Genomic DNA, 15,811 nt, shown 5'->3' on the forward strand with positions numbered 1-15,811 from the left:
CACATAATGGTTGCATTTAATAGTATAGAAAATGGTGTTTTGATGTGATTATTTAAATTCTTATTTCCATTGCATCACATTTATATCACTACGATGTGGCTTCCATTAGCATGGTTGGGGGAGGGAACAAGAAGGAGAAAGTTAGTCTTACCTGTTGATTTCCAAACATGTGAGTTTATGCCATCCTACCAGCAGACAGAGAACCACAACTTTATAGTGCTATCTCTGCTATAAGAGGTAGTGCAGCACAGGCACTTGCCAGTATCCTGGCAAAGCAATCGAGAGGTTAAAATCCCCTAAGAAAAAACAATTACAAATAAGCTTAGAAAAGGGAGGAATACTCTCCAACAGCAAAGCTCATCTAAGGATTTCAACAGGGAAAGAGAGAGCAGAAAAAAATGATTCCAGAAAGGAGGAGACCTGGAGAATCCTTGGGCTCTCTTCAAAGAAAGAAATGGAAAATCTTCTACAAGACCCAAGAGGCATGCAATCAACAGCATTGCAGCCATTGACTTCGAGTGTCCTGGACTGATCTAGCAGGATTCAAGGAAAGGAAATTAACAGGTAAGACTACATTTCTCCTGCTCTAGTACAAAGTCATGGTAAGTACCCAAGCCCATTCTAACGCAAGTGGAAGACAGGGCTGCTCTTGGAACACCTGTCCCAAATGCAGCATCTCCCTTGGCTAGTACATCTAGCCTTCAAAGTTTAGCGAATGAATGTAAGGAAGCCCAGGTGGTCACCTTACAAATGTCCTCCAGAGTAATTGCTGAAGACTTTGCCCAAGAGGAAGCCTGAGACCTTGTAACATAAAGGCAAGAAATCTCCAAAGCCTACCAACTATTCAGCAAACATGCTGAGGAGATATTCTCTTTAATCCATCTTGACAAAGAGGATTTTGAAGCTGTATACCCCTTGCAAGGTCCACCGAACAAAACAAGGATTCATCACATTCAAAATATTTAAAAAGAATGCAAAAACATCCAAAAAAAAAAAAGGAACAATTTTTCCCTACAATGACATTCCCTTTTTAGGAATCCAGGAAGAGACATCATTTGGTTTAAATAAAGAGACACAACCTTGGGTATAAAGGATGGTAATGGGTGAAAGAAAACAACTCTGTGAAAAACACCAGTTTGAGGGTCTTTGTAAGGTAAGGCCTGTAATTCCAAAATATATCTGGCTGAACATATGGCCACTAGAAAAACAGTCTTTAAGGAAAGATCCTTCAAAGAAGCATGCCTAAATAGTTCAAGGCGGGATCTACCATAGCAGTGAGAAACAGATTAAGATCCAATCGGGGAACTAAGATCCTAAAGGAAGGACAAATTTTAATGCTGATATTTAAGGGCTTGAATGACCTAGTACCAAGCAAGCTTTAATGCTGTTTTGAAGTTTTATCGCCCAGTTAGGCCCTTGAGATTTGCGAGTCAGAATTTATTGGTTGTACCATCTTTTAAATTGGTCAGATTGGATGAATCTCACAAGAGACTTTTTTATGTTCAAGGTCCTGAACATTGGAATGCCCTGCCTTGTGGGTTAAAGGGGGAGACTTCTCTTTTAAAATTCAGAAAAATGGTGAGTATTTTTATTTCACTATCCTTTTCCGAATGATACATGATCGAGTAAGAAGAATTTATTATGTGGAAATTGCTCTTATTGGGAATTTTACTAGGTTTTTTATATGTATAAGTGATTAAGTGGCAACTTACAGCAGTAGATAAATTTAAATTTAAAACAGATGTTAGTATTAAAGTGAAAGTAGATAGATAAATGAGTGTTGGGGTTGATGAGCTAATTTCCTTGATAAAGAAGATGCTTTTTGATGTGTTGATGCTTTGTTTTGTTTAACTGATTTGCCTTGTGTGTGCTTTTAGCATTATTATTTATTTATTTATTTAGAGATTTTTTATATACCGCGGCACGTTAATAACATCACCTCAGTTTACAATAAACAATAAATCAGCAACAAGCTTTACAGTCAATAAGAAATAAAGTGGACATAATATGAATCAATTAAGCAACAAATTAATAACAAAAACAATTCAACCAATGATAATCAAATTCCATAGTTAATGGCAAGTCTAATAATAAATGGGAGATCAGAGACCGATAAAGTAAAATTTAGGAGTGAGAAAAAACAAAATAAAAAAATAAAGAATAGGCGAGTGGCAATGGATCAGAGAAACAGGAACAAGTAATTGGCATTTCAGAAGAAGAGATGATCATTGAGTGTAAGCTTGTTCGAACAGCCAGGTTTTGAGGTTCTGCTTAAATTTCTTATGGCAGGGTTCTAGATGCAGGTCTGTGGGCATTTTATTCCACATGTTGGTTCCGGCAATAGTGAATGAGCGGTCTCTTGTAGCAACGTTTTTTATGTGTTTAAGCGAAGAAGAAGCGAGTTTAGCTTGGTGCATTTTTCTTATTGGTCTCTTTGATGTGCGGGAAGTAAAATGATCGGAGAACCATTGCATATCTTGGTTATGGATCGACTTATGAATGAGGGTGAGTACTTTGAATAATATTCTAGATGCTACAGGAAGCCAGTGAAGGAACATGAGCGCTGGTGTAATGTGTTCATGGCGGTGAGTATTAGTGAGTAAGCGTGCTGCAGCATTTTGCAGCATCTGTAATGGTTGTATTGCGTTTTTAGGGAGACCTAGTAGTATGGCATTCAGTAGTCCAGTTTTGACAATGTTGTAGCTTGTAACACTGTCCGGAAGTCATGTGGATGTAGAAGCGGTTTAATTCTTTTTAAAGTATGCAGCTTGAAGAATCCGTTTTTGATTGTAGCCGTGATGAATTTCTTTAAGGAGAAATGATTGTCAATGATAACGCCAAGGCTGCGGACTTGCTGTAAATTGAGAGAGACTGACGGTGAATGTTGAGTAGGGTTAAAGGAGATGTTATTGTGTGGTGTGATGATGAGGAGCTCTGTCTTGGCAGTGTTTATTGCTAGGAAGTTTTCAGTAAGTAGTTTTTTTTATTTCCACCAGAGCCGGGTCCCAAATTTTTAGAGCATTCGATAAGGAATCGTTGATGGGGATGAGGATCTGTACGTCATCTGCGTATATGAAATGTGGGAGATTCAGTTTCACCAGAAGTCGACAGAGGGGAGAGAGGTATATGTTGAAAAGTGTAGATGAAAGAGAGGATCCTTGTGGAACGCCTTGTGCTAGTTTTCTGGGTTTCGAAACATGGCAGTCCAGTTTGACACTGTATGTCCTGTCCTTCAGAAAAGATTGGAGCCAGCATAGGGCAGTGCCAGCAATGCCAATTTGTGAGAGGTGGGAAAGGAGGGTATTGTGGTTGACAGTGCCAAATGCAGAAGAAATATCAAGAAGAGCCAGTAAGTAAGAATGACCAGAATCGAGGGTTTTTAGTATTGAATCTGAGAGTGACACTAGAAGGGTTTCTGTACTGTGGTTCTTAGGGAAACCATATTGTGATGGGAAGTGTAATAGATTTTCGTCTAGAAAGTCTGTGAGTTGCTTGTTGATGACTTTCTCTATGATTTTAGACAAGAAAGGGAGGTTCGAGACTGGACAATAGTTGGCAGGTTCTGAAGGATCCAGGTCAGATTTTTTGAGCGTAGGCTTTATAATTGCGTGCTTGAGTTGCGTTGGAAAAACACCAGACGATATAGATTTGTTGATAATGTTAGTAATGGGAGTGGCAATCCTTGTAGGAATGGAGAGGAGTGTTTTTGTTGGCATGATATCAATCGGGTGCATGGCTGGTTTGATTTTTTTGAGGATCGCTTCAATTTCTGATGCTGTTGCCGTTTCGAAATTTGAGAGAGTGGTTGAGGTGATCGTGTTGTTGTTGGTCAGTATGGATACTGGTGGAGAGGGAGTAGTAAAGCGAGCCATGATATTAGCAACCTTGTCGTGGAAGTAGGTAGCTAGTTTCTCACATTTGTTTTCATCCTCGTTGTCTGGGTTGATGTTTATAGATGGGGTAATGATGCTAGAGACATATTGGAAAAGGGCACGCGGGTTGAACTGGTATTGATGGATTCTTGCTGTATAATAGTTTTTCTTGGCTTCATCTGTTGTTTTACGATACTGGTGGAGTAGAGATTTGTATTTTTGTAGTTGTGCTGGATCTTGGTTTCTACGCCATTTCTTTTCCAGTTTACGGAGTTCGAGTTTCATTATTCTAAGGTCTGTGGTGTACCAGGGTTTTTTATCTTTCTTCTCAGAGCAGATCTCTTTCGTTAGTAGTGGGCAGAATTGATTTGCAATGTTGCTGGTAAGTTGAAGCCAAGAGGAACAGGCGGAGTTGGCATCAGAGAGGTCTAGTTTATGGAGATCCTCTGTAAGCGCATCAATGATGTCTTCCGTTTTGCATTTTTTTCTAAAATTTATGGTTCTTTTCTTAGGGAGTGGCGTGTGGGGGTTGCAGTTGAATGTGCAGCATGTGTCGATTCGGAAGTGGTCTGACCAAGGTATGGGGGGGTGCATTGGGGGTGGTCAGTGCGTAATAGAGAGTTCATGAATATAACATCCAGGATGTGTCCTGCCTTGTGTGTGGGGCCCGAGACCATTTGTTTAAATCCGAGGGCATTTAGAGTAGAGAGTGTGGCTTCACATGCTGGTGTAAGAGGGGAGCGGTCAAAATGAAGGTTTAGGTCTCCTAGGATGATGGCAGGTATGCTGATGTCAATGTGTTTGATAATATATTCAATAAGAGGTAAAGGATTTTTTTCCAAGATGCCGGGGGGGGGGGGGGGGGGGCGTAGATTAAACAAATTTGTAAGTCTTTTGATTTAAAAAGACCAATCTCAATCTTGAGAGGAGGTAAGGTGGGTTGCAGAGTGAAGTTGTATTTCTTTTTTGCAGCCAGGAGAAGACCACCTCCTTTCTTTTTAGGTCTCGGAATAGAGAAAATATTGTATAAGTCTGTGGGTAGTTGATTTATTATAGAGACATCTGTGCTTTTTAGCCAGGTCTCTGTGATTGCACATATGTCGGGGGACTCATTCGTAAGTATATCACCTAATAGGGTGGCCTTTTTTAGTAGGGATTGTGTGTTCAGAAGTAGGATTGAGAACGTCATTAATCCTATGATTTGTGTGATGGGAGAAGTCATTGTTAAAAAATACCTTTCTAGAAGCACAGTCCAGATGTATTCCACACATTAAGAAAGGTGGAAAGAAGGCAAAACAATTACCGGCATGGTTAAAAGGGGAGGTGAAAGAAGCTATTTTAGCCAAAAGATCTTCATTCAAAAATTGGAAGAAGGATCCAACAGAAGAAAATAGGATAAAGCATAAACGTTAGCAAGTTAAATGTAAGACATTGATAAGACAGGCTAAGAGAGAATTTGAAAAGAAGTTGGCTGTAGAGGCAAAAACTCACAGTAAACACTTTTTAAAATATATCCGAAGCAGAAAGCCTGTGAGGGAGTCAGTTGGACCGTTAGATGATCGAGGAGTTAAAGGGGCACTCAGAGAAGATAAGGCCATCGCGGAAAGATTAAATGATTTCTTTGCTTCGGTGTTTACTGAAGAGGATGTTGGGGAGGTACCCGTAATGGAGAAGGTATTCATGGGTAATGATTCAGATGGACTGAATCAAATCACGGTGAACCTAGAAGATGTGGTAGGCCTGATTGACAAACTGAAGAGTAGTAAATCACCTGGACCGGATGGTATACACCCCAGAGTTCTGAAGGAACTAAAAAATGAAATTTCAGACCTATTAGTAAAAATGTGTAACTTATCATTAAAATCATCCATTGTACCTGAAGACTGGAGGATAGCAAATGTAACCCCAATATTTAAAAAGGGCTCCAGGGGCGATCCGGGAAACTACAGACCGGTTAGCCTGACTTCAGTGCCAGGAAAAATAGTGGAAAGTGTTCTAAAAATCAAAATCACAGAACATATAGAAAGACATGGTTTAATGGAACAAAGTCAGCATGGCTTTACCCAGGGCAAGTCTTGCCTCACAAATCTGCTTCACTTTTTTGAAGGAGTTAATAAACATGTGGATAAAGGTGAACCGGTAGATATAGTATACTTGGATTTTCAGAAGGCGTTTGACAAAATTCCTCATGAGAGGCTTCTAGGAAAAGTAAAAAGTCATGGGATAGGTGGCGATGTCCTTTCATGGATTGCAAACTGGCTAAAAGACAGGAAACAGAGAGTAGGATTAAATGGGCAATTTTCACAGTTGAAGGGAGTGGACAGTGGAGTGCCTCAGGGATCTGTATTGGGACCCTTACTTTTCAATATATTTATAAATGATCTGGAAAGAAATATGACGAGTGAGATAATCAAATTTGCAGATGACACAAAATTGTTCAGACTAGTTAAATCACAAGCAGATTGTGATAAATTGCAGGAAGACCTTGTGAGACTGGAAAATTGGGCATCCAAATGGCAGATGAAATTTAATGTGGATAAGTGCAAGGTGATGCATATAGGGAAAAATAACCCATGCTATAATTACACAATGTTGGGTTCCATATTAGGTGCTACAACCCAAGAAAGAGATCTAGGTGTCATAGTGGATAACACATTGAAATCGTCGGTACAGTGTGCTGCGGCAGTCAAAAAAGCAAACAGAATGTTGGGAATTATTAGAAAGGGAATGGTGAATAAAACGGAAAATGTAATAATGCCTCTGCATCGCTCCATGGTGAGACCGCACCTTGAATATTGTGTACAATTCTGGTTGCCGCATCTCAAAAAAGATATAATTGCGATGGAGAAGGTACAGAGAAGGGTTACCAAAATGATAAGGGGAATGGAACAACTCCCCTATGAGGAAAGACTAAAGAGGTTAGGACTTTTCAGCTTGGAGAAGAGACGACTGAGGGGGGATATGATAGAGGTGTTTAAAATCATGAGAGGTCTAGAACGGGTAGATGTGAATCGGTTATTTACTCTTTCGGATAGTAGAAAGAAGTTAGCATGTGGCACATTTAAAACTAATCGGAGAAAGTTCTTTTTTACTCAACGCACAATCAAACTCTGGAATTTGTTGCCAGAGGATGTGGTTAGTGCAGTTAGTATAGCTGTGTTTAAAAAAGGATTGGATAAGTTCTTGGAGGAGAAGTCCATTACCTGCTATTAAGTTCACTTAGAGAATAGCCACTGCCATTAGCAATGGTTACATGGAATAGACTTAGTTTTTGGGTACTTGCCAGGTTCTTATGGCCTGGATTGGCCACTGTTGGAAACAGGATGCTGGGCTTGATGGACCCTTGGTCTGACCCAGTATGGCATTTTCTTTTGTTCTTATGTTCTTAAGTCATAATTGGAATGAGTGAATTGTAGTATGAGGAGTTAAGCTTAGTTCTCATTATTTTGGTAGAGAAATTCGAGTATTTGAGAATTGGAATGTGGGAGGTGTTCATGGTGATTGTGGTTGGCCTAGTTATGACCAGCTGCTGTAGCATGAAGATCCGGAGGATATGCAAGTAGGCCTCTGACAGATACAGGAATGTGAGAAACTCCCCTGGCTGTATTGCACTTTTGACTGACCGCAGAGTTTCCATGCGAAAGCTGGGGACCCGTAGGTGTCAGTTGACTGACTTGAGGTCCAGGACGGGCCTGAAAGTGCCCTCTTTCTTGGGTACTATGAAATAAATGGAATAATGTCCAGAATTTATCTCCCATGCAGGCACTGGGATTATGGCGTTTAGGGACAGGAGCCTCCGCCCGGTAGCTTCCAGTGCCGCCCTCTTGAGGGGTGGACAAGGAGATTCCACAAACTTGTCCGGTGGGAACCGAAGAAAGTCCAGGTAATACTCTTCTCGGATGATGGCGAGGACCCACTGGTCCGAGGTAATCTCGACCCACCTGCGGTAGAATAGGGTTAGCCTGCCCCCTATGGCTTCTTCCCCCAGATGGGTTGGCTGATTCTCATTGTGGGGTGCGGCCGGGACCCGAACACGAGCCGGTTCTCCTCTTGTTGTGCTTGGTCCGAAAGGACTGGTTCCTGGTCTGAGGACGAGGTGCTTGGTAGCGAGCCCTGTAAGGGTTGAAGCGCTGAGAGCTTCTAACTCTGGATGGCCTAGGAAAATGGCGCTGGCTCCTCCTTGACCTGTCTTCTGGTAGATGGGGTAATGGAGAGGCGCCCCATTTATTAGCCAGTTTCTCGAGGTCGCTGCCGAACAGGAGGGATCCCTTAAAGGGCATTCTTGTGAGGCGTGTCTTGGAGGAGGGGGTCGGCAGACCAATTTCGTAGCCAGAGCTGTCTCCTGGCTGCCACTGAGGATGACACTCCCTTGGCTGCCGTACGGTCTAGGTCGGAGGCTGCGTCAGTGAGGAACGAGAGAGCTGATTCCATTTCTTCTCCCGGGGTGTTGTTCCTAGCTTGTGATAAACAGGAACACGTCACCACAGTGCAGCAGGTCGCAATTCGTAGGGACATGGCTGCCACCTCAAAAGCTTGTTTCAGAATGGCGTCCATGCGCCGGTCATGTGCATCCTTGAGGGCCGCCCCCCCCTCCACCGAATGGTGGTGCGCTTCACAATTGCGCAAACTATGGCGTCTACCTTAGGGCACGCCAGCAGCTCCTTGGTTGCCGGGTCCAGGGGGTACATGCCAGATAAGGCCCGACCCCCTATGAATGAGGCCTCCGGCGCATTCCATTCCAGATCGATTAGCTGTTGTGCTGCTTGTAGGAGGGAAAAATGGTGAGCCGTTTGGCGCAGGCCCTCTAGCAGAGGGTTCATCCTAGGTTCCCCTGGGGTGCCTTGGCCCGGGATAGCCAGCTCCGACAGGCATTGAGAAACCAGGTCTGGGAGATCCTCTTTAAGAAAGAAGCGTCTCATGGTTCGATATGGTTCTATCCCCGAGGGAAGCTCTCCCTCCTCGGGGGGCTCGCCCTCTTCCTCAGAACAATCTGAATCCCCATAAGTGGGGCTTCCGGGTGGCGAGTGGCCGTGCCTAGGTCTTGAGGGTCCAGGGGCGGGGTCCTCCGGTACGTATGGGTCCGTTCGGGGATCAGACTGCATCTTGACAAAGGCATGAATCCCCTTGAATAAGTCCACCCAGGAGAGCGAAGCAGGTTCTGGCCTTAGGGGCACCAGGTCTCTCGGGTTCCCTGGCTGCTCACCGCTGCCTACTAGGTCCGGGGTGTTCCCTGAGGAACTGGCAAGTACGCTGGGCTGGGACCGACCCTGGCCTGGAACTCCCAGGGCCTCCTCACATTGGGCACATAGGGAGTCTGCTTCCTCGCTCTGTGTGGCTCTGAGGTTGCATGCTGAGCAGAGGCCTAGAGCTCTTATGCCTGATTCTGGAGGTGCCGGCTCTGAGGACGCATGGGCTCTCCTACGCTCCCATCTCGTCTGTTATCTTTATGCGGTGTGCTCCCAGCCGGAGTATGCGCCTTGTAATATGCGCGAAAGATGTGCGCCTACTAATGTGCACTTATCAACGTGCGCCTATCCACGTGCGCCTATCCACGTGCGCCTATTCACGTGCGCCTATTCACGTGCGCCTATTCACGTGCGCCTATTCACGTGCGCTTATCCACGTGTGCTTATCAACGTGCGCTTATCAACATGCGCCTATGAACGTGCGCTTATCAACGCCTATCACGTGCGCCTATCACATGTGCCTATCAACGTGCGCCTAGCAACGTGAGCCTAGCAACGTGTGCCTATCAATGTGCGCTTAGCAACGTGCGGCTATCAACGTCGGCCTCTATCAACGTGAATCAAGGTGTCTTCAATGTGCGCCTCTATCAAATATGCGCCCAATTATTTTCTGACGGCGAGCAGGCAGGTAAAATGGCGACCTCCTTGGCGGGCTGCCACGTAGGCAGACCCTGCTAATCCTCGCTTCCTCGGAGACCCACAAGTAAAGATGTATGCCTTACCTTGTCTTCGGCGCTTCCTGGCTGCGACCCGGGCGGTCTCCGGCTGCGGGGGGAGAGGGTGATTACCGTCACCGCCGCGCTCAAGGAAGTGCACCCGCTGCATCTAGGCCGCGCCCGAACTCGTCTCGCTCGGGGGCCAAGTCATCACCGGGACCGAGGCTGCCTCTATGCCGCGCCCGAGCCCTTCTCACTCGGGGGTTAGGTCCCTGCCGCGAGTCGGCCACCGGACCGAGGCTCTTACCTCCGAGGGACCACGGAAATCACCTCGGGAAACTCAAATGGGGGAGGGACCGAAGGGTATCACTGCAGGAGTGCAGGGCTCATCTTCAGGTAAGATTCTTCTATGAATTTTAGTCGTTAGAATTTGGAAAAAAACGCTCAGCGAGCATGAGGTAGCTCCAAACTGCTTTGGAGACGGAAATTACTGAGTTGCTGCACTTCCTGCGGGGGTATATGTACCCCGTGCTGACGTCAGATCCTTCTCCAACTGCTAGCACGAGCACACTATACCCATTTGTTCTGAGTCCATCTGCTATATGCTAGGAAATTTTCCTCTTTATCATAGTTTCTACCATTTTGCCTGGCATGGACATCAGACTCACTGGTCTGTAGTTTGCTGGATCACCCCTTGATCCCTTTTTTAAAACTGGTGTTACATTGGTAACCCTGCTGTTTTCAGGTACCCTACATGATAATGATAGTTTATAAATTTCCAACATATTCATTAATGATCTGAAAAAGAAAGCAATGAGCAAGATGATCAAATTGGCAAATAAATTTGTATCATTCAAAGCAATTAAAAGACAAGCTGATTGTGAGGAACTGCAGGAGGATCTTGTGAGACTGGGAAACTAGGCATCTAAACTGGTAAATACGTGAACAAGTGCAAACCAATACACACAGGGGAAAGCATTCCTAACTGTATGTTCATAGTGCAGGGCCCCAATATTAGGACTTACCACCTAGGAAATGGAGCTTGAAAACACTATGGATAATACATTGAAATCCTCAGCTCTATGTGCATAGTGGCCAAAAAAGCAAACAGAATGTTAGGAATTATTAGGAATAGAATAGAAAACAAAATTAAGAATATAACAATTCCTTTGTACCCATGGTGTAACCACAACTTGAATACTGTATACAGGTCTGGTTGTAACATCTCAAAACAGCTATGGATATTAAAGTTAAAGAAAAGGGTCACAAAAATGGTAAAGGGGATGGAATAGTTGGGGCTCTTCAACTTGGAGAAGAGAGAATTAAAAGAACATGCAATTGAGGTTTATAAAACCATGGGGTGTGACACAAGTTAATAGGGAACAATTATTTATTCTTTCAAATAGTACTAGGACTGAGGGTTACTCCATGAAACTAGTAACAGACCTGAAACAAATTTAAGAGAGTATTTTTTCACTTAATGAACAATTAAGCTGTGAAAATGGCAAAGAGGCTGATGGCAGCTGATACAGACTAACACAGCTACCCTTCTGGAAAATAAGCTGTGGAGTTTATTGCGAAAAAAACATGTTCAAGACTAATTCTACAGCCAAGTTTACAAAAGGTTTGGAAAAGATTTTGGAGGACAGGTGCATTAATAATCATTAGTTAGGTAGACAAAGAAATCGCTACGTCTTACTTCTGGAATAACAGTAAATGGATCTCCCCATTTGGATCTGCTGGGTCCTTCCAAGAGCCCTAGGACTGGCCAATGTCAGAGACAGGTATGCTGGGCTCAAGGGGTCATTGGTCTGACCCAGCATGGCAGCTCTTAATTTCTTATGAAAGGTTACCATCAGAAGGCATCTATGTTTGAATTTAGAAAACTGGAATAATTGGGGGAGATTATTGCCGGGCCATGGTTACTGGTATGGACTTGTGGTTGAGGAATTAATGGATTTGAAGCTGAACCAGTCAGTAGAAGATGATAACTGGTTGAAATTGATGGTGGTTTGCTAGCAAATGGAATGTAGAGAAAGGCAATTAAAGGACTGGAGGAATGTGAGCTACTGGCATGTGGGCTGCCATCGCAGGTTTTGAGATAAATTTCTCATACTTCACAACGATAGGAAGGGAAATACCTTGCAGTTGCTGTTACCTTTAATGATGTGGATACCAGCCAAGCCATTGAGTGCACACACCAGCTGCCGGTGTGCCTCTTCACACTCTGTCCGGCATTTTTTCTGCAGTGAGGTCAACAGCTCTTCCATGGTCATGGTGCTAGAGTGAAGAGGAAACAGACAAGTTACAGAGTCTACTGGGATTAAACACGGCTCAGAGGAAAAAAAGAGCAATGTCAATTCTCTTTGTATTTCAAGAAAAAGATTTCCATACAAATAAACTTTCAAATTTATCAGCTTTTCCTTTAAAAAATGTTTTATCACAATTTTTTTTTGAGCGCCTACATTAACCAGTTTCATAAGAGCAAAAATCTCATTCTGGGTGTATAGTCATGTAATGAATACCAGCTTCTCTGGGGTTAGAGGCAGCCTGCCTTATTTCATACCTTGCAATGTCCTTAGTAGGTGCATGTGTTTATCTATGTAGTATATACTCTTTATGATGGACAAATCCTAAAATATCACAGTGCCAAGTTACAATATTAAAAGAGGAATCCTATCTTTCAAAAACAAGGTGTTCTAAGCACCTCAAACATCAAACAAGAACACAAAATTAGTGTATAAACAACATAAATAAATCTTCCCACACCTGAAATCTAGTCCCCTCCTCCCCAAAGTAACCTTCTCCAAATAATCTCTGATGCAGAGCAGTGAAAGTACTGCATATGAGAAACAAAAGAAGGAAAGAATGACACTCGTTACAAACATGCTAAAATCATCCTCCCATATAAAATCACCCAAAAAATCAACTTTCACCATCATCTTCCAAACCATGCACTATCAGGAACCAAATAATCCATGCAAATGTACTTGCCCATAACTGATCCTTTTATCGGTCTGCAAATATCTCAACATAGGGTCTCAGATACCTAGCGTTCACCCAGGTATCCCTCTAATTTTAGCTGTTAGAACTTACAGTTATGCTATTGTTCCAATCCCCACCAACTACTTCCTAAATGTTAGAGAGAATCTAGATTTCCATTTCCACAAGATTATTTGTCTACCCACTAGAAATAGCTTTTTAGCACGGTGACCACTTTCCTCTCTTTGAAGATCCTCCGGGAGATAACAGAAAAGTTATACTCTCTGATCATCTGGGATAGAAAGATGCATGACCTTCTTCACAAGAGTCTTAATTTCTCTCCAATAAGATATAAGGACGGGGCAGAAGAAAACTACATGAACTAAGGTGCATGAGTATGCCTACAATCCCTCCAACATTACATCAAGTATGTATAGCTAATCGCGTGCATCCTGACGGAAGTCAAAAACACCCTTAAAAAGACATGATACTGCTGCTACATTAAATTAGTAGAGATAGAGTTCTTCCATACCCTTAAGATTATTTGATCCCAGTCCTCCTCATCCCAGGAACTGCCTATATCTTTTTCCCACAATTTTACAACTAGAGATCATTTTAGTGTCTTCTCTCTAAGAAAGAGCACTGTAAGTACGAAACCCGTCCTTCACTTTACCAACCCTCAATATCACTTTTTCTAACAGGAATGGAGGCTATAATAATAGGCTCTTATAGTTCTTAAGTAAAACAAAACAAAAAAAAAAAAGGAAATTGCTCAAGGCCAAACGTCTCGTAAACACCTCCCAAGAGCAAAAAACACCATCAATAGAGAAAAAATCTTAAGTGAAGAATTGTGGATAAACTCTCAGATCTTTGGAGGCCACAAACTTGACAAGCCACTACAGCCCAAAATAGGCATATAATTGAATAATCCAGCAGTTCTCAACCAGTGTGTTGCCAAGCACACACAGGTGTGTCACCCCACTTTCCGGTCCCCTGCTGACCCAGCTGCTCCCCCTGCCCCAGTGAAATAGGAAATCATTCTCCGCCCGGGCTTAAAATGCTGATAGCCCGGGCGGAACGCAGCAGGAGAGCTGGAGTCAGCAGCACCAGCATGGTCTCTTCTTCTCACCACCTGGAAGAGAAAGTGGTGAGCAGTGACCGCATACGCAGGAAGAAGAGACCATGCTGATGCCTGCAGCATCGGCCTGAAGAAGAGTGGCATGGTCTGAAGAAGAGCAGCGCGGTGCAGAGCAAAAGAGGAGCAACAGCAGCCCTCGCAATCGATGGGAGTCCTTTCTCGAGGCCGCAAAGGCTGGAAGTAGAGGAGGTTGCTGCTGTTGCTAGTTCGGTGGGGGGGAGAGAGAGTGATTGAGTGAGCAAGCATATGAGCTTGAGATTGTGTGTGTGTGTATGTGTGTGAGAGAGAGAGAGAGAGAGAGAGAGACAGCATGTATGTGAGTGATTGAAAACCTGTTTGTGTGAACGAGATCCCTTGTGTGTCAGAGAGATAGCATGAATATACGTGTATGATTGAGAGCTTGTATGTGTAAGTGAGAGAGATCATGTGTATGTATGATTAAGAGCCTGTGTGTATAAATAAGAGAGAAAGCATGTGTGTGTGTGAGTGAGAGCCTGCGTGAGAGAGAGAGCATGTGTGTAAGTGTGTGAATGAGAGTCTATGTGTGTGAGAGAAAGAGACAAGCATGTATGTGTGTGTGATTGACAGCCTGTGTGTGTGTGTAAGTGCGAAAAGACAGACAGCAAGTGTGTAAATGTGTGATTAAGACCCTATATAAGTGAGAGAGAAAAAGCATGTGTATATGTGCGTGATTGAGAGCCTATGTAAGTGGGACAACGAGCATGTGTATATAAGTGTGATTGAGAGCCAGTGTGAGAGAGAGAGCTTGTGTGTGACAGAGAGAGGAGAAAGATGCAAGCAAACCATCCCTCCTCCTGCGAATTCAAAACAATCTCAGAGCACCTGGATAGCAAGCATTCCCAGTTATGCAAAGCAAAACATTTTTTTAATTCTTATTTTTCATTATTGGGTCTTTGTGACTGCTATTTTGAAATATGTTATTGGTATCTAGAAATTTTTTATATGAGTTTTTAATTATTGAATATTACATTCATCAGCTATTTTGAAATCTGTTCTTTTTGTTAGTATGGTTTTACTGCTATTGATTTTATATTTCTTGTTTGTTTTGAGACTGGTGAGGTTTTTCTGTTTCCTTTGTTACACTGCATACAGACTCTCTGGCTTGTTACGGTTTCCAGTTCAGTTTTTGTCTGCATGCTTCTAGTTATGCTTTATGCTCTCTTTATTCTTTGTTAGGTGAGGGTCTGCTGGTGTGTAGTTTCTGTGTAGGGCTCTATTGCAGCCTTGGCTTGGCCCATTTTCCTAATAGGAGGAGTATTGGTGTCATAAGGCCTGGTATAATATTTTCAGCGTTGCCTTTTCTTAGGTAAGATGTTTACCGTATTTTTCGCTCCATAAGACGCACTTTTTTTCCCCCAAAGGTGGGGGGAAAATGTATGTGCGTCTTATGGAGCGAATATAAAAAAAAAAACAAACAAAAATCTAACAAACACCCCCCCCCCCGACTCCCCCAAGACCTGCCGACTTAATTTCCTACAAACCCCCCCCCCAAGACCTGACAAATTAATTTCCTGCAACCCCCCACCCTCCTGACACCCCAAAGACCTGCCAAACGTCCCTGGTGGTCCAGCGGGGGTCCGGGAATGATCTCCTGGGCGTGGGCCATCGGCTGCCAGTAAACAAAATGGCGCCGACGGCCCTATGCCCTCACTATGTCACTGAGACCGACCGCTGCTATTGGTCGGTCTCAGTGACATAGTGAGGGCATAGGGCCGTCGGCGCCATTTTGTTTACTGGCAGCCGACGGCCCTATGCCCTCACTGTCACTGAGACCGATCGCTGCTATTGGTCGGTCTCAGTGACATAGAGGGCATAGGGCCGTCAGCTGCCAGTAAACAAAATGGCGCCGATGGCCCTATGCCCTCACTATGTCACTGAGACCGACCAATAGCAGTG

At 43.6% G+C, this 15,811-nt stretch overlaps 1 protein-coding gene across 2 annotated transcripts in view; it reads right to left on the reverse strand.

Moving 5' to 3' along the window:
* SHPRH (SNF2 histone linker PHD RING helicase) overlaps positions 1–15,811 on the reverse strand; it is a 425,259-nt gene that overhangs the window by 205,358 nt on the left and 204,090 nt on the right. For both annotated transcript variants that reach the window (XM_029594036.1, XM_029594035.1), the window contains one exon: positions 11,933–12,054. In XM_029594036.1, the coding sequence (XP_029449896.1) occupies positions 11,933–12,054 (122 nt within the window). The remainder of the gene's footprint in view (positions 1–11,932; positions 12,055–15,811) is intronic.

The sequence above is a fragment of the Rhinatrema bivittatum genome, chromosome 3, assembly GCF_901001135.1.
Source record: "Rhinatrema bivittatum chromosome 3, aRhiBiv1.1, whole genome shotgun sequence".
Classification (NCBI taxonomy): domain Eukaryota; kingdom Metazoa; phylum Chordata; class Amphibia; order Gymnophiona; family Rhinatrematidae; genus Rhinatrema; species Rhinatrema bivittatum.